The 18535-nt window shown below is 40.9% G+C and overlaps 3 protein-coding genes across 5 annotated transcripts; 2 read left to right on the top strand and 1 right to left on the bottom strand.

Moving 5' to 3' along the window:
• The first annotated feature begins 595 nt into the window (after window positions 1–595).
• Window positions 596–4501, top strand: hnrnpaba (heterogeneous nuclear ribonucleoprotein A/Ba). 3 transcript variants are annotated; one of them, XM_042493000.1, is made up of 9 exons: window positions 596–681; window positions 1181–1422; window positions 1846–2014; window positions 2272–2430; window positions 2521–2652; window positions 2777–2867; window positions 3003–3158; window positions 3267–3349; window positions 3779–4501. In XM_042493000.1, the coding sequence occupies exons 2-8, from the start codon at window positions 1196–1198 to the stop codon at window positions 3332–3334; spliced, it is 1002 nt and encodes a 333-aa protein (XP_042348934.1). In that variant the 5' UTR covers window positions 596–681; window positions 1181–1195; the 3' UTR covers window positions 3335–3349; window positions 3779–4501. The 3 variants fall into 3 exon arrangements, with proteins under 3 accessions (XP_042348934.1, XP_042348933.1, XP_042348935.1); XM_042492999.1 differs by having other exon boundaries at window positions 633–736; XM_042493001.1 differs by lacking the exon at window positions 3779–4501 and having other exon boundaries at window positions 633–736; window positions 3267–3772.
• phykpl (5-phosphohydroxy-L-lysine phospho-lyase) lies at window positions 4209–10826 on the bottom strand. Its single transcript, XM_042492998.1, has 13 exons — window positions 10664–10826; window positions 10438–10556; window positions 10149–10308; window positions 9722–9796; window positions 9549–9636; window positions 9343–9459; window positions 9156–9238; window positions 8840–9065; window positions 7176–7330; window positions 5855–5944; window positions 5593–5726; window positions 5402–5434; window positions 4209–5071 (listed from the first exon to the last, which is right to left on the bottom strand). Exons 1-12 carry the CDS (start codon window positions 10720–10722, stop codon window positions 5403–5405), a joined length of 1338 nt encoding a protein of 445 aa, XP_042348932.1. The 5' UTR covers window positions 10723–10826; the 3' UTR covers window positions 4209–5071; window position 5402.
• A 483-nt stretch (window positions 10827–11309) lies between these two features.
• On the top strand, window positions 11310–17831 carry LOC121947927 (protein FAM53C-like). The gene is made up of 5 exons (XM_042493123.1): window positions 11310–11339; window positions 13471–13722; window positions 13813–13873; window positions 14272–15104; window positions 16325–17831. Exons 2-5 carry the CDS (start codon window positions 13639–13641, stop codon window positions 16580–16582), a joined length of 1236 nt encoding a protein of 411 aa, XP_042349057.1. The 5' UTR covers window positions 11310–11339; window positions 13471–13638; the 3' UTR covers window positions 16583–17831.
• Window positions 17832–18535: the final 704 nt, after the last annotated feature.

Raw genomic sequence — 18535 nt, 5'->3', positions numbered from 1 at the left:
TTTTCCCCGTGTTTTTCAAAAATATTTTAAACCAATATTCTCAGGGTGTAAAGGGTTAAAGACAAAACAGAGTTTATTTCGAACATATTGTGCTTGATTGTTATTTTATGGGGCCTCTGTGTGTAACTCATATTTTTTAATAACTTGTGCCATATATTCTGAAACAGAGTCACCTTTACATGTGACCATGTGTACATATAAAAAGCTTGATGGCAATTCTCTGTGCGTTTATCCATCATTATGTTCATACCAACATCTACAAATGAGACGTTTTTCACATACCGTCCGCTCATTTTCACCACCTCGGACTGGACTATTGTTGCATTTGACTACATCTTTGTCGGACTCAGAGTGAACAGCAGTGCAGACAGTCCTATTCTAACACAAACAGCAGCAAGTCGTCATATTTTATAATTGCCGGCCAGTGGACAACTCTTTATCACTAAACGCAGAAAAGGTACTCCGAGTTCCTTCCTGTGTGTTAGGGGCGTGAACATTTTCTGTGAAAAGAAAGAGGCGTGCTTGTGGTTGGTCGGCATCGTGAGTGGCAGCAGACATCCTCCAATCAGATGGCTTCTCTGCAGAACTAGCGTTTTTTTCTGCCGGTTCTAGAAAACCAACCACGAGTTGTCGTCGTGTGGGAGAATCCATCTTGAAGAGAGCTCTCCGGTTGTGTGACCAGTAAGCAGGTTTTCCTACATCTTTACCCTTGTTTTCTTTTTCATTATATCGTCACGTAAGTACTTCGATTGTTCTAGTCTGTAAGTTGTGTTTATAGGGTGATGTAAATGAAATGTTGGTTTTTACTATAAAATGTAGGCCCACGGTACGGCCAACAGTCTTTATATTACGTAACGGCGAGTTGTAACGCTACGGTACAGGCTCGGTTTATCAGCGTAATGCAGATGGTTAGACTGTTTCTAATCTTTGCTCCGCCAGAAGTGTACTTTTCATGCATGGTCACCGTGTTGTGTAAATAAATGTTGCTGTGTTGCCCGTTTTGCCGTCGCTCTGCAACAAAAACGTCATACTATGAATGTATGGAACGCGAACGTGCCGGCCAAAATGGTGGGAAATGCATGCATTGCCACCATGTCAATGGCGAAGCATGCACGGCATGATGGATTATATAACCACCGCGATTTAGTGAAATGCATTTTTTTTTTTCTTTTGGGTTTAGGTAACATAGTTAAACATGTCTGAGATAGAGCAGCAGTATATGGAAACATCAGAGAACGGCCACGAAGTCGACGATGATTTTAACGGAGCCGACCACACCGAAGAAGGGAACGACGAGAGCGCTGTGAATGACTGCGGAGAGGGGGAAGGAGAGGGCGCAGGGCCCGACGCCGACGGGAATTCGCAAAACGGCGGCACAGAGGGAGGCCAGATCGACGCCAGCAAGGGCGAGGAGGATGCAGGGTAAGTGAAAAATGTGAATCTTTTGTGAAACCGACATTTATAATAAGCACTCGTGGTTTTCCATGTTTCTTTGTTCAACCGGCCTTTGTTGGCGCCATATGCAGAGCGGAGGGGGGATGGGCGCGTGAGCACGGATAAAACCTAACGTGTATAGGCTCACGCGGAACTATTGATATGATGACGATCTGGTCATATCGTAGCGATTTTCTATATACTTGTTCACTTTTATATCAAAATAAACTTAAACTGGAGCTACTGAAGCCTGCCCTCTAATGCCGTGGTGTCAACAGATGTTCTGGAACAGTGTGTACATTTACACCCCCCTCCTGCCCACCCCCACCTTCACCACAGCCATATATAAAGTTCCAGTAGCAGTGCTGCCTGTAACTCTAAACATGTCTTTTTCCGTCTCTCTGTGCTCAGGAAAATGTTTGTTGGTGGCCTCAGCTGGGAAACGAGCAAGAAGGATCTTAAAGATTACTTCACTAAATTTGGTGAGGTGACAGACTGCACCATCAAGATTGACCAGCAGACAGGCCGATCAAGAGGCTTCGGCTTCATTCTCTTTAAAGACGCAGCCAGTGTAGAAAAGGTGAGTGCAGAGGCAATTGTGTCTGTGCATAAATAAGGGATGGAGAAAACCAAAAAATTTCTTTTTGGACGAAATACTCAGTGATAAAATACGATTTTTGATAATCATCAGTGATGTTGATATAATTATGATGTGGGTTAAAATAAAAACTGCTAGAACAGTCTGGTGATAGAAAATCAAATCAATTTACTGGAATGTAGCCTTTAAATTCACGAAAAGACTACATCAATCAAATTTTTTGTATGTTTTGATTTTAGGTTCTTGAACAGAAGGAGCACAGGCTAGATGGCCGAGTTATCGACCCCAAGAAGGCCATGGCCATGAAGAAGGATCCAGTCAAGAAAATCTTTGTGGGAGGCCTTAACCCTGACACCTCAAAGGAAGTCATTCAGGAGTACTTCGGCACCTTTGGAGAGGTATGGTATTCAACACATTTTTGTCACATCATTAAGGAAGCAAAGGTTAAAGTTAATGGTTGCTTCAAAGTCTGTTTTTCTTCCGCGTAGGTTGAGACCATTGAACTCCCTCAAGATCCAAAGACGGAAAAGAGGAGGGGATTCGTATTCATCACATACAAAGAAGAGGCTCCCGTCAAGAAGATTATGGAGAAGAAGTACCACAACGTCGGTGGAAGCAAGGTAACGGCACACCACACACACCGTTTTGCACACAGGTGAAATTGGGTAAGGTGTTCTGAGTTTCATAAGTTTAACAATAGGCGTGACGCACTGCAATGTAATGTGCTCTTGTGTGGTGTTCCAGTGCGAAATTAAAATAGCCCAGCCCAAAGAGGTCTACCAGCAGCAGCAGTATGGTGCCCGTGGATATGGAGGACGCGGCAGGGGCCGTGGAGGTGAGCACCTTTTTGCATGTATACCAACAAAATGTTTATTAAAAACAAAATAATGAGTGGTAGACTTAAAATGCGCACCTGTCTGGGTCCTGTATGCTTGAGAGTTGTGACAAAGGCCTCACCTGTTCATTCTAGGCCAGGGCCAGAACTGGAATCAAGGTTACAACAACTACTGGAACCAGGGATACAACCAAAACTATGGTTACGGACAGCAAGGCTACGGATACGGCAACTACGGCAACTATGACTACTCTGCTGGTTATTACGGCTATGGGGGTGGCTACGATTACAGTAAGCGATAAGTGCCCCCACGGAAAGAAAAAGAATGAGAGAAACTTTATTTTCTTGGTCCTCCTTGTTGTACAGAAGAACTCAGTCCCTTTTTCTCTTGTCCTCCAGACCAGGGCAATACAAGCTATGGGAAAACTCCAAGACGTGGCCACCAGAATAGCTACAAGCCATACTGATCACACGTAGTGCAGGTATGCATTTTTGCATCATCCGTGGTAGTATGAGAACATAGCTGTAACCATTGGTGCCTTTTTTGACCCCAAAGATCTCCATCTACTCTAAATCCATTCAAGCATTGTGGTGGGGTTAGGGTAGGCTGTGGTGTGGGGTCTGTGATCATTAAAGATGGATTCATTCCACCTGTCAGCCATCTTAAGATGCATCTCTACTACTTGATCAATAAGGGTTGAGTTGGTGGTGGTTGAGAACAGGAATAAGGGCCGTATCACCTTTCACCAGGGTGCTAGGTGTAATAGTTAGCGGTCGTGCCCCCCTCCCAAAGTGTGTCTGTCCATTCACTGACCTGTCAAACTCATTCATGCACCTGTCTGTCTTTGTGTAACTGCATGCCATATTTGGTTTATTCTCAGTAACGTTAAGCACCGTGTTTTTCTCTTAAGGTCTAAAGTAAATAAGAAAAAGAGATCCATGGTCTGACCACAACGAACATGGGCTCTGGCTTTTCCTTTGGAGTTGGCAGAAATTTGGACTCATGCTCCATTTGTACAGATCAAGTGAGGAACTGGGGAAGCAAATGTCACTTTTCCACTTTTTATTTTATATTGTTTTGTGTCCATTTACATTTCCAGTGATGGAAGTGTTATTTTTACTGTACTTTTTGGTACCTTTTTGAATCTAATGTATTGTATGGTTGTATTTTTACATGTCTACTGGATTTACAGATGAGCAGGAGCAAGAGCTTTTAAAGCTCACAAATAAAACAATTTCGCTTTTTTTTTCCTTTTGGTGTTTCTAGATTTTTTAGTTACTTTATCCCGTGCTGAATGTTGGATGCGAGTTGCATGGCTTCAGATGTGGGGTGAGGCAAAAAAAAATAAGGGATTTAAACTAATCAAAGGGTTCATTGTAAGCGTGTAAAGTTAATGTTTGCAGATGGCCTAGTAGACGAAGACAACCAGCATCTTTATTTTTTATCTTTTTTCTTTCTTTTGGCTTTTAAGGAGATTCTTCCCCCATCATGTCTGCAATTTTAAGTGGCTCTACTAGTGTTATTCAACTGAACGCAAGCCTGTTAATGTAAGAGGGTACTCCCTCTCTCACTGGAAACTCATTCCTCTAGTGTCTTGGGCAAATTGGTAGAAATAAACTTTTGGTTTATATTACACACGGATCGTTTTGTTATTATTTGTAAAGTTAATGTTAAATGTTTTGTACTGTTAAATGGCTTGCTTGTTTTGTCTTGAGTAATGTTAACACCTCTACGGCTGCCTCTTTGGGAAGGTGTGGGAGAGGGCTTCGCTACCGGCAGGATAACTGGCTGAGTTTTAATTCCCTCCCCACTAGATGTGAAACTGCGATACTTGAGTATTTTTAATGAATGTGACCAGGATTTTAAAGCTAGTGGTCTGGTAAGTGCTTATCTCAACCAAACTGTGTATTAGGAACATGTTGCTGATCAGTGTTGTGTGTTGGGATAGATATTTTAAAATATTGTTAGTTTGGGTAAAACACAGAGGCAGGGGTTTTAAAAATGCTTAGTGTTTATTAGTTTCTTGATGAACAAAATGTCTGTGGGAGTTCAATATTGTCACATTAGCTTCTTGTATATTGGGTTGTCTTGCAGGTGGTAATGATGCAGCAGCATCACTTTAAAGTGCTAACCTCCAATTGGCTGGGTTTCATCAGTGAGATGACTTCTCTTAAAGAGCTGACTTAAAAATGGCACTGAACACCTGGGGAAAGAACAAAAACAGTGATAAACTTTATGGTTGCATGGCTCTATAAGATTAAAAAAAAATCTACTACCACTGCTTTATTTCCTACATTTAAGCTTTGGTATTAACATGTACTAATAGACAATTATGAGTCAGACTATGATGGATTCATTTTAGTCCCCACAGTGGTCAGTGATGAGTGAAGACAGCAACATGTTCTGATAGTGAAATGCCTGAACCTGTTTGATCGACTCAAGTTACAGACATTCATATCTCTACCTCTGAACGTAATGAATGTGACCGTCTGACTATGATGCAATTAAAAGCTTTTCTACAGGTTTAACAAACCTTAGATGTCTTCCTTTTCACTGGCTCCAATGTCTGTGAAAACAAAAAAATATTAGTACGTTGTACTTAAATTATGAATACGTTGCATTAACACTTCATAGGCGTCTCTCTGTTTTATGTGTTTTGTGTCAAGTAGAAACACTTTATTGTCGTGACAGCTGTAGACCAAAAGTGGTTTTTGGTTGACTAACCCGTGAGGATGCGGTCAATACATTGTACCACCAGTTCTGCGTCCTCCACGCTGAAGCACATGGGAGGTTTAAACTTCACAACGTTGTCCCAAGGGCCATCGGTGCTGACACAGATTCTGTCCTCCTCTTTCAGCCTAATGTAAGAGTAACATGAAGTTAAATCACAGAAACGGTGTATACAAGAAAATCACGTAGAAGGTATTCTGCTGCTTAACTGCTAAACTAAAACCATCAGCAACAGTGCTGCACTGTATTTTGATACCTCTTCACCACCCTTGCTGCTGTTTCTGTGGCAGGCGTCCTCTGTTCTCTGTCTGCAACCAGCTCGAGACCCACAAACAGTCCTGCACCTCTGAAGGGGGAAAAAATCTTAATAATAGGCGGGTGTCACTTTTCAACCCATAATATAAGTTCTTTGTGAGTCACTCCAACATTAAATAGCATTTGATTTACAGAACAGAAGAATAGCACAAAGCCATCATTCATATCACCTATGCGTTTCAAACTTTGACAAGTCAAATTGCTTGCAGTGAAAAGAAGGCTTGATAAACACTTACATGTATTTGTTTAATTAAAACAAAAATACATGGATTTTTGTGTTCTAAGGGATATGGTATTTATATAATTTAGAACATTTTGAAAGCTTTAAAATAATTTACATTTTTACACATTCTAAAAATCTTGTGAACTCAATTATTTTTCTTAGCCTAACATGGGACAAGAATTAAAAGCAGTAGCTGGAAGCTCATGGCAGCAAATCAGTTTCATGCACTGTATTGGCGCTATTATAAAATGCATTGTTACAGTCATAAAACTTGAAATCAACTCTGTGATCTCGATTGTTCATTGTGAAGTGGTCATAAAGCTTAATTACATTTTGACAAAACTTGCTTAATACAAGTTTTTTGTATTGGCTCATCCAAATACTAAAGTTCATTGTTGGAAGCAGAAAACTGGGTGGACGGTGATCATGTAGGGGATTCCAGGAAGGAGGAAAAACCTGAACAGGTCTGTTTCTTGAGTTGTGCAGTGAACAAGGGCTGTGTTACTTATAAATCTTAATTTTTTTAATGGTTTGCCTCTCATTCTCATGGTCCCCTTCAACTGAAAAATCAAAGCTAACCAACTGATGCTGGTAAAGAGCTGAGGGGACAAAATTCACAATGTTGAGTTTTATTCACAAATTTAGTTTGTGGATTTTATAGATTAACAGAAATCCTGTTAACATGTGCCGCCTTTTATCTTGTGTTTCTACAGTTAGGCATTTTTTCGGACATGTAAAACATTGTTAGTTTGTCATATTGTAAGAGAGTTTATTTCCACCGAGAGCAGGACAAACTCAAAAGGAAACTTGGTCAACTCTTTAAAATAGTCACCCTGCAACATCCCCAGTCTCTGCAAGATGTCAGTCTCTGACTAAAATCTTACATTGCATTTACATGAGAGGCTGGCACACTTGTCTTTTATAAGTAGCTTCTAAGTTTCCAAAGTTAAAGTGTGTCCTCATCAATTCAATGTGATTTAATTCCATGAGTGTAGCAAAGCATTGGCCTTTATGTGTTCTATGTTATGTGCATCCTCACCTGACGTCGCCAATTATTTGATGTCGTGTTTGCAGCTTTGTGAGCAAATCTGTTAGATGTGCTCCCACCCTTGTGGCATTTCCTCTTAGGTCCTCTTTTTCGATCACATCAAGGACTGCCAGGCCAATTGCACAGGACACTGGGTTCCCTCCAAACTGCACAAAGTTAGAGACAAAACAAATCTTATCATTCAGATACGTGCATGCTTTATGAGAGGTCATTTAAACAGATTTCCAGATTTATTGTATTATATTTTGTGCTCAAAAGCAAAAATTTGTCAGCAACTGACTTTACAAATTTTAAATAAAATATGTTTTATGCTACAGTGTAGTGTTAAATGAAGATTTGTGAACAACAGCTGCAAAACCGTAGTGATCAACATAACAGCCACAGAAGAATAAATTCCACTTGTTAAAACATGATTTTACTTTTTCCCCTTCAAGACACTGTGTTCATGTCAGTTACATGAACACAGTGTCTTTTTCCCCTTCAAGACACTGTGTTCATGTAACTGACATCAGTTTGATAATGATAATAGGTCTTACTATGATTATCCCTCATCTTGCCAAACTGGGGCATCCACAGACCCCGAAGCTATTTTTGCCATACCTCACATGAGCCTCATCATTCCAGTGTTTCATGACTTTGTCAATCAATTTGTTCCTAATGACTTAGTATCATAGTTTTTCTGTTTTAATTAGTGTCTTCTAAAAATACCAATGTATATGTGTCCTGGGGGACCCCAGTGAAAAGCACCCAATTCCACCTATACAGTTATAATAGATGGAACTATTTATTGAGTTCATGTTTGCCAGGGGTCCTAATTTTAAGAATCACACACTATTGGAGGATTAGGAGGGCCGAGAGGTAGTTAAGGGCCATAAATACTGCCCTGCCTAAGGTAAGACGATGATCAAAGTCAGTCAACGTAGCATAATACATTTTTTCTGACTATGGAAATTCATTTGATCAATTAAAGAATATTCCTCTTACCGCTGTGGATATCATGCGCTGAGCTGGAAAATCTACCCAAAATAGGTGTTTCCTTTTCTTTATAACTCAGACAGGAAGGTAGTAAATGTTTGCTCCGCCTGTCACATGACAGTATGCCCTCTGCACAGCATAAGTCAAACTGTGCTTTAACTGCCTGTAATGTGTGTTCATAGTTCTACATACACAGTCAGCTGAATTATATCCATTCAACCCTTATTGTGATAACCCCTCACACTGAAATCATGGTCTATCTACTTATGTACTTATATATGTGAACAACTGTGGGTTGTTCTAACAGCCATTTTTTTTTTTTTCATTTTGGTTGGTCTTGTTTAAAAAAAATAAGCCAAATAATGTTTCATCTAATTTTGCTGAAAACTAAATACCAAAATTAAAGCATGTTTTTGTAGATTTATTACGTAGCAATTAACATTTTCAGAAGAATAAGTTAACAATTTGCTCTGATGTTTGTATTTTAAAGTAGTTTATTCCTGGGGACCCCAGTTGGTAATCCTTGTATGTTAAATATGTTGGTAAAATAAAGGTTAAAGTGATTGTCATTATGAATTATTACTAATTGCAGCCTGGCTGTATTCACAGCTCTGAAATGCTACAGATACCATCTTGAAGAATCATTCATTCACATTGTATCGAGTCTACTGAATAGTCACCGTATTGAAATACTCCACTCCGTTGGCTGTGAAAGCTCTAGCTATCTCAACAGTGGTGGCCACACATGCCATGGGATGTCCGTTACCCATTGGTTTACCCATGGTCACAATGTCGGGACAGAAACCCTCCCCCTGCAGCTGGAAAGCCCAGAAGTGACTTCCCACACGTCCAAAGCCTGTCTGCACCTCGTCTGCCACAAACACCCCGCCAGCTGAGCGCACGTACCTGTGGAGAGTATGAAGGAGATGCACCATGTCTCTAATATTGCACCTGTGGCTGAGCAAAGACAGAAGCTGATAATGTGTCACCACTCACTCTGCAACTTTAGCCGAGTATCCTTGGGGCATAATGATTTGTCCTCCAACACTTGGCAGGGATTCAGCAAAGAAGGCAGAGATCTTTGGGGAAACGGTATTATAAATGGTATGTATTGGTCATGTTTATTACAGCATTATACATTCTAGCCTTACTAATTTTATTCAGGTTGTGTAAAACTGTATACCTTACGACCTTTCTTGTGCACCTCCTCTATCAGGTCTTTTACTGTATCAGCGTAAGCTTGGCCGGGGTTAGGGTGGTCCTCCCTGTACATGCCTCTGTAGGTGTCTGGTAAGGGTGCCTAGGAGGATGAAACATATTTTCTCAGACAGGCAGGAGTCCACTGTTCGTCAACGCTTTGTGTAATAATGGTCGTATGGATTTACAAACCACATGAACCCATTCTTTCTGTCCTGCCAGTTTCCGGAACTTGTAAGGACTAATGTCGATGAGGGACATTAGATGCCCATGGTATGCACTGGTGTAAAAGGAGAGCTCATGGTAATTGGTAAGCAGGTGTAATGTCGGTGGGTGAATGGGTTGCATTAGAGCTGAATACTTACTGGTCAATCACTATGACGTCCTGATGTTGGGTGTAATGCTGTGCCAAGCGCAGGGCAAGATCATTGGCCTCTGAACTGTGAGAGGAAGAGATGTAGAGGACTGTGTGTTATTTTTGAAATGTGAGGGGGTGGTGAAAAAAATACAGGGGTGGCACTTCAATAAACTTTTAAAGCATTCAGGGGGGAGTTTTTTTTTCTTAGGGCAGGAAATCTTAGCATCCTTGAACCCACAGGTGGCTTTGAAAAGGCATGTTCTCTTAAAATCATTCCATTAATCATAGCCAGAAACTGCGAAATATGGTTATTTATAGTGAAGGAAGGGCCAGGCATTTTCTCCAGGCCACCCCTTTACTCTGATTAGTAGAGTACAGTCCCTAAAATCACTGGAATGGTACTTCAGCAATACCATTTCTGGGGTTTTACTTACCCAGAGTTGACGAAATAGAAGACACACAGTTTCTCGGGCAGGGTGGCAGCCAGACGATCTGCATACGTGACTATGTTGTCATGCAGGAATCTTGTATTAGTGTTCAGGAGGTCCATTTGTGCTGCTGCAGCCTTTGTAATGCTTGGATGACAGTGACCCACTACAAAGAAATTCATACTGTATGTCATCGACACATACACTTTCTGCCACTAGAAGGCAGGAGTGTAATAAACTGAGTTTTATAAAGGCAATAAATGGAGACTTTGCACAGAATGATAAATGTTTTTACCATGATGAACGTTGCTGATGCAGTCCAGATAACGCTGTCCATTTTCATCGTATAGATATTGGCCCCTTGCTCTCACTATTTTCACAGGGTTGTCTGAGTAAAAGAGTCTAATTGACTCCCTGTAACGAGTTAATACGTGTCAGTAACTGTGCACATACTTCATACCTGCACATCGTGTCTACCAACTATTTAAAAAAAACACAATAGAAGATTCACTCGTACATACCCGATTAATCTCTTCCTCATTGCGAGGGTTTCTTCTTTCTTGAATTGTTCAAGTGCCATGTTCTCTTTGGATACTCCCTTTGACTATATATGTGAACAAAAGGCGACGCAATGGCAGTAATGAAGATTACTTTATGGAGTATGAAATTGTTGCGCTGAGTCTCTACTGTTGTGTCTTTGATCTTCACATCAAGCACGCATGCGCGTGTTGTAAATTTGAATTCACATTGTTTAATAAGCATGCTACAATAGATTTTATTCCTATTGCAAATATAGATAGCCCATCTATGTTAAATAGGCATGTAATTATTTTACATACATCAGAAAAACTATGTTTATTTGACGCTGAAACATTGTTTGGTCAGTTTGAGCTCACGCTGTCCCTTTATTTAGAAGGGTCCAAGTGTGGGGCTGTTAACCGCACATAGACCTCCAAAGCAAGTGTAACATATATTTTAAAAGTTTACTCACAGTTAAAAAACACGTAAATCGGGTTTTATTGGGAAAGCATGAGCAGCATAAGTATAGCAGTGTTTCCTCAAATTGATGTGTTTGAGGCAGCGTTTTCGGAATACCTCTGTATTGGTACGATCCAAAGGCTATAAGTACTCCACTAAACTGCTCCCTATCCGGTGCACTGTGTGCAGCTTCGGTTGCTAAGGAACCACCGAACGCAGGTAATACATCAGTACAGCTGTAGCATGCTAGCTTTCAAACAGACTGCGTAACCAAGCTAACGCTACAACCAATTTAGTCATACATTATCGGCCCAGTCGTTCAATTTATGAACTCCCTTTTTTCATATTCTAGTTTCACGAGTCATGCCCACAATCGGGTACAATGACAAGCCATTAACCCGTAGCTCACAAACCGAATGAAAGCAAACTATGCTAGTATTTCTGGTCTGGACGCTTGTTATCAGCTAACGTTAGCTAATAGCACCGGGTAATAACTTGTACCACGGGATGCATCGTGCTACTGAGCTAGCTTACTACTCATCAGCAAAAGTGGGAATCCGATTTAGCCAGTAAATGTATCCGAGTGTTATACATTGTCAATGACAGACAGCTGTCCTGCAGCTAATGTTGGAGATAACGTTATAGGCTTTTAATTGGCCAACACAAACGTTGTGTTTTGCAGATAAGGGCAAGCTGCGCAACACTACCTAAAACTTATTTGCTTATTTGCACATTAGGAAAGACTGATAGAGTCCATAGGCCAGTTCCTACTTATTAACCCAACTAATACGCGTAATTGATAGTGTTTTGAGGTTGGCGTTGTCATGCTAGTCGTTTAGAAAACACCATATCACCCATTTGCAGTGACGTTAACATTAAAGTTTATAGCCAAGATTGTAAAGTGATTGTAACATTTTAAATCAGCTGGTGGCTGACAGCACTGCTCTTGGCTGTTTCTGAGCAAATGGAGTCTGTGGGGTGCAGAGCTTTTGACTGTGGCTGCTGCTACAGAATAAGGATCAGTCTGTGCCCCTGTGCTGGCGAAGTAGCATGTCTTCTGGCATGTGGATCTAGGCTAGCAATGTAGCACCATGTTTGCCACAAGGAGGAAGGCCCTGGAGGCCACATCTGACTGCCAAAATCAAGTGTTGATACAAGTCTCTTCAATAAGTGGGACCCTACAAATCCTTAAGTATTTTAATTTAGCTTAAGGCGCATAATTTGAAGTTTATACAGTTAAATATTGTTTGATGTATTGTGTTTTCATGTTTAGTATAGATTTTTTTTTTTTGCATTAAATGCATTATGGATTTTGGGTGAACTGCACTTTTAAAGAGCTGTGCAAAAATGGCTATGTTACATTTTAATACAGTGGCTATATTTTACATATTCACTTTATTTTATTTTCAGTTTGAGATTATACATTTTGTGCAGTACAAAGGTTTACTGGGATTGGCCAGAGCGAGTTAATCTTCATAGATGTTTAAGAGTAACCACTAGATCTTAATAGCTAACTGTACTATTTGCATGCAAATGAAATGTCAGATGAGTATGAGTTTATGAAATAGGCATGCAGAATGTCTTGTGGCCCTTTGCTATGTGGGTACATCACTCCATTTTGGCTTTGGCTTGGAAATATAAGCCCTTGAGACCTGGTCACTGTTCTTTTGTCCCCCTTGCAAAGATACTATGGCATGCTCCCAACCCCTATCCCCATTCATTTTTCACACACTTCCCCCATCCTTTCCCCCTTCGTCTCTCCCTCCCCCCTCCATTCACTTCACAACTCACAGCTCCTGTCATTTGTGTTTATTGGACCCAACTGACTTTGATTGCCATGTTGTTTCCCCAAAGGTTGCTGTGGACATACTCTGCGTTTTTTCTTTGAAATCTCACTAGACCACATTTGTAGTGCCAATAAGAGATGGCCATGTTCACTGTGCATGATGGAATGTGAAGTGTTTCTTTGTTCTGGGTCTCCTCACATCCATGTGTGCTTTCTCTGCCTTTGTGAACATGAACTTCTGCATTTCATGTGTGAATGAGGCAGGATGTAGATCCCAGCCTGGGTCTTGAATGGTAATATGTGGTCAGTAGTTAGAATACTTTAAAATACATATATATTCTGTTTATATATATATATATTCCTGTGGCCTTTTTCGTGGTACAACAGTTGTAGCATGGTGAAGAAAAATCCCATTACTTGATTTTACAAACAAAGGCTTGATAGATCTGACAAGCAATTAATAAACTACTGTTAAATGAAGTGGTTTCTTTGAAATCTGTGTGACCATTTTCAGTTAATCATTGATGTTGTTTCATAAGGATCCCTTCTCATCTGTCCCTCTAGGTGGCATAAAAATGACGGTGGCATAGTGAGAAAGCTGGTCAGTCTGGCTGGTTGAGGTGTGGAGGGGACACCACAAACCACGCCAGGATTCTGACTAATACAATTTCCACTGCCCTCAGTAAATCTCCTCATCAGCTCCATGTCTATCCCTGGATTGTAGCTACAAATATGGTGACGCTTATCACAGAGCAGCTCCGAAAGCAGAGTTTGGAAGAGCCTTACTACAAGGCTTTCTCATTTAATGTGAATGTGGTGAGTTGGATGCAAAAGTAAACCTTGTCCTTTTTAAGATGCAATTTGTTTTATGAGTTCTGAATTCAAATTATTATATTTCTGTTTCAGTCTTTACCTGCAGTGGGCTCTAGCCCCACTGTTTCATGGAGTGCTTGTAGATCAACACAAGGCAAGTTCATTGAAAAAGGGTTGATGAAATTAGAAAAACTGTGTTACAGCCCTGGAAATGGTTTGGAATTACTAGAATGTTTTGGAAAAGGTTGTTTGTTTGTTTGTTTGTTTGTTTTTGTATTGGGGGTAGCGGGGGTAGTATAATTTTCAACTTTCAAGCACTAGCAGTGTGCTTATCTGCATATGCCTGGCAAGTGCTTGATTATAGGCCTAAACATTTTAAACAACTTGAATAAAATCATTGAGATGGGGTTAAATCTTATGTAAAAAAGTTATGTGAAATTTTTTAAAATGTATTGGGTAAAGATGAACGGGAACCCTGATTGAATTAAGCACAGTATTTGCAACCTCTTTAGTTGGGAAATCTGTCTCATGTCTATCCTTTGACATTTTCAGAGACCAACTCAGCCACACACCCATCATCAAAAACCAACCCTCTGGATGATTCCTGTGGATTAGACTCCCTGTGGCCTCCCTCCCACTCTGGAGAACATCTCCAGAGACCAGAGGTTTCTTTTACAAGCAAGGCTTTCCAAAGCTCACCTCCACCACCACCTCCAAAACGCCACTGCCGGTCCCTCTCTGTTCCAGAGGACCTGTCTCGGTGCCGTTCCACCTGGCATCCTAGCGCATCCAAGGTTTGGACCCCAGTCAAACGTGGCTGCCAAAGTGGAGGAGCATCTAGTTCCAGTTCTGGTGCCAGCTCTTTGCCACTTTGTGGTCCCAGTTCCTCCTTCACCTCTTCCTCCCTTCACTCATCTTCTAGCCCTACCTTCTTTAGCTTAGCGCTGTCCTCTGACTCCCCGCTACCATGGAACTTCTCATGGGACCCCTGTGACAAACTAAAAGGAGCCTGTTCAGCCTCCTTTGCTACTCCTTCCTCCTGCTCCTCCTCACCAGCCCCCCTGGTTTCTCACTCAGTGCTGCAGCGCCGCTTCTCCCTCTCCCCTGTGCACATTCAGGATGCCTCCGTGGTGCTCCTTCCCCCCCAGCCCTCCCCTGCTTCTGCTCTGACATATGGCTGTTCTGGCATGGAGCACCCAGCCCTGTCACCATCTCCCACTTCAGCCTGCAGCACACCATCTTCCTCTAGGCGCGACCTGCACCCAGCGCTGCCGAGATGCCATTCACAGCCCTGTGACATGCGCAAACCTCGCTTGAAGAGGCGCCATGACCCAGATGTTCTGCCCTGCCCCAGGCCAGGCCTTGACTTCAGCAAGATGACACAGGTGAGTAACAAAGTCCAGTGGGCTGTAAAAGTTGGTAGCTTCTCTTGTTCTCCTTTATATTGGTGCATGTATTGAGATACACATATTTAATGGTATCACTAAAATATCATCAGGCCTATTTTCTTCTCTCTGGATCTTGGAGGGCAATAGGCCTCTGGCACAACTTGGCACAGCTAAGCTTGTCTCCCATGTCATTGCCTTTCTTAATTTCACACTGGCGTTTATGTTTGTGTCGTCTGTATAAAAAAAAAAAAAAAAAAAGGGCGTCTCCAGATCGGTTGCCATAAACCTGTCTCAGTCACATCAGTACAGTCAGAATGGGTTCTGAGCTTGGTTTTGGTGCAGGCAATATTACCCATTTTGCAACAACACTGTCTCAAGCTGCAATTTTCCTGTTTCCAATTTGGTATAAATCACAGCTCCAACCAAAGTTTTACCCATTCGTGATCAGACCCCTGCCACAAGTTTCCCTGGTTGGAACTGCCTAATAATGAAGCAAAACTAACTTACTGCTTTGCCTAATATAAGTTCACAGAAACGATATCCTTAAATGCAGACTATTTTCTAAAGCCAGAAACCAGAGTATGTCTCAAATTTGTGATATCATCAAGTACAAAGTCTGGAGCTGCTCCATAGACAATGAATAGGAGCCTGATTTTGTGGACCCACAGACTGTTTTCTTTTTTACACCGTGTTGATCTTTATTCTGTTGTAGTGTTCTCACTTCAGTAATAGAACATGTACCAATATACTCACAACTTGTGAAGAATTCTGAAAATGAGCATACTTCCCCTTTAAAGTTAGTTCGCTAGACAGTTACAGTGTGTTGGCTTACAGTTTTATGGAATTAAATACCATTTATGCAAATTACATTATGTGGGAGTGTGTTGTTTCCAGAGTTGATGCTGTTTAGGTTGTTACTCTGCTTGTATCGCTCAGGTCACACATGACAGCCAAGCCCATAAACTTTGCTATCATTTAGTCTATGCTTAACCAAAGGAACAGGCACTGCCATCTATGCAGACTTTCTGTCATTGCCAGTGATGTCATCACTGCACCAATGTTTTTACTACCTTTGGGTGGAGATCCTGGAAGTGTATGAAGTTGATAATTCAGCATTGAGAAATGGACAGGGCTCAATGTTAGTGAAGTATTTTTGCCACATGCTTAATGCAAGACTTGGGACAAAACATCTTAATCATGACACTTCTTTGTCCTAGATTGGTAATCACGAGAGCCTAGTGTGTGCTACAGGTGGCTGCATTGTTGCAGCGTCTTCCCATTCAGAGCAGCGCTCAGCCTTCTCCCCTGCCGAGTTCCTGGGACGAGCCAGCATCGGGCCTCTAAGTGAAAGTGAAGAGGAAGAAGAAGAGGAGGAAGACAATAAAAGAAATAGGACTGCAATGGATGGAGGGCAAAAGATTGTTTTTGAAAGAGACTGCACAGAACTGGACTTGACCCTTATAGAAGAGAACTGAGCACTCCTTAAAGCTCTTGAGTGTGATTACTGCATTCATAACTATGTTAAGCACACCTGTAGGCTTTGTACGCTCGTCTGGCAGAGTCCTTGGGAACCTGCTGCCCTCCTAAGGCATATGTCCAGAATTCATAATCAAGAACCAAGCAATTAGAAGTAAATTACAGTGTTATGATTGTAACACTCGAGCTAGTTCACTATTCAACATTTCACAAACTTGTCTCAGTGCCTGCCTATTCAACACTCCATAGGGAAATGTGCATGAGCAAATATGCTAGTTTCCATGCACATAGAATTTTTGATAATATTTCATATTGGTACAAGTCTTAATTTGTGTTAACCATCGGTATGCATCTTGATATCCTTACATATCACCATCAAAGAACGCTGTATACTGAAGTAGGCAGAATGTGCTTAATATTCCCTCATAAGTGATTTGAATACACATTAAAAGCCAGTAGAATAATAGAACTGAGGTGGGCATTTCTCACTGCCCCGTCAGATACTGGTGTAATCTACTTTTGTATTTGACTCCCTGGATTTGGACATGACTGTATGTGAGCTGTTAAAGGTGCACAGAGGTCAAACTACAACAGATTATTCACTCATATATAAATGCTCTCCTGTATAATGAACAGGATACATTCCAAGATTCCTTAAACCCCTCACAGACCCTAAGGGCACATCTACTTTTACTGCTGTTCTGTCGTGTGTTTTGCTCGTCCTTTTTGGAGTGACTACATCATCGAAGGGAAAATTTTCCTGTCATAGCAAAAAGGACAGCTCCCCTTTTGCTTGTTCTTTTATAGATTTTCTCTATTGCTTGAACATAGACAGACCTGGTCAATAATAATACTGATGATACTGTAACTTGACCATGCCTTAAGCTTAAAATACAGAGTTCTTGGTGCTCTGGGCTTCTTTTCACAGCCAGATATCTTTTGCGAACTCCATTTGCGCTGATTCAGATACTTTTGAACAGGTGGCACATGCACTATAATAGTCAATTGAATAGCTGAATCAATGCTGCAGCTGGACTCCATAGGGCACAATGTAATGTACTGTACAGTGGTTAGAGTGAGTACACATGTCGAGCCAGTTCTGAGTGTATGTGACAAAGGCGGTAGTGATGCAGATGATTTGGTGGCCTTTCAGAAACGATTTTTCATGTGTTTTCAGATGGAAATATTCCTGTTGCACAATTTATGTACAAATAAAATTTAATAGAGAATGATATTTTTTTCCCAAAAGGTGTCTTGTCTTCCATTCAAAAGTAATCTGTAATGCTTGCAGTCAAATGAAAGAGCTCATCAGGGGCCAGTAGATTTGAGCATTATTGTGACACCAAGTGGCTGATTTCAGTAATAATACTGATGTTTCTTTAGGTTACAGTCCAGTCTTACTGTTCTAACACCAAGATATTGACACATGGCTGTGTTTTTTAGGGATTTTTTGTTACTTGTGAGAGGGGAGGAGGTGGTACAAAAAGGGAGAGGTATGTCAAGTATTTTTTAAGCACTTAAGAGGGTCTTTTGTTTTTTATTTTTAATTAGGGGAGGAGCATGCAACTTTGAATGACTGTATTTGTCTTACCGCTGTGTAAAGATATGTTTTGGACGCCTGTCTTCTTTAGAAGAAATCGCCAAAATCACATCATTTATCATAGCCAGTAACTGTAAAAACATAAATTATCATTGGGTTTTCACATTTCTGATGGTCTTTGCGTAAGATGAATGCTTCTGTCAGAAACAGACATCAAATTTTAACATCAAATTTGATTTAACAATCAAATTTAAGCTTAGAATAGTGATACTTAATCAAAGTCATTCTTTCTACATGTCCTATATGAATTTTTCCACAAAATAAACAGTAACTTACCAACATGCATGTCGAGAGTGAAACACTTAAGATTTTTTTAACTCCTGGTTTTGTCTTCAACTTTTAACTTTCAATC

This window comes from Plectropomus leopardus, chromosome 9 (genome assembly GCF_008729295.1).
Source record: "Plectropomus leopardus isolate mb chromosome 9, YSFRI_Pleo_2.0, whole genome shotgun sequence".
Lineage (NCBI taxonomy): Eukaryota > Metazoa > Chordata > Actinopteri > Perciformes > Serranidae > Plectropomus > Plectropomus leopardus.
The sequence above is the reverse complement of the archived record's forward strand: the minus strand, read 5'-3'. Positions and strand labels throughout refer to the sequence as shown.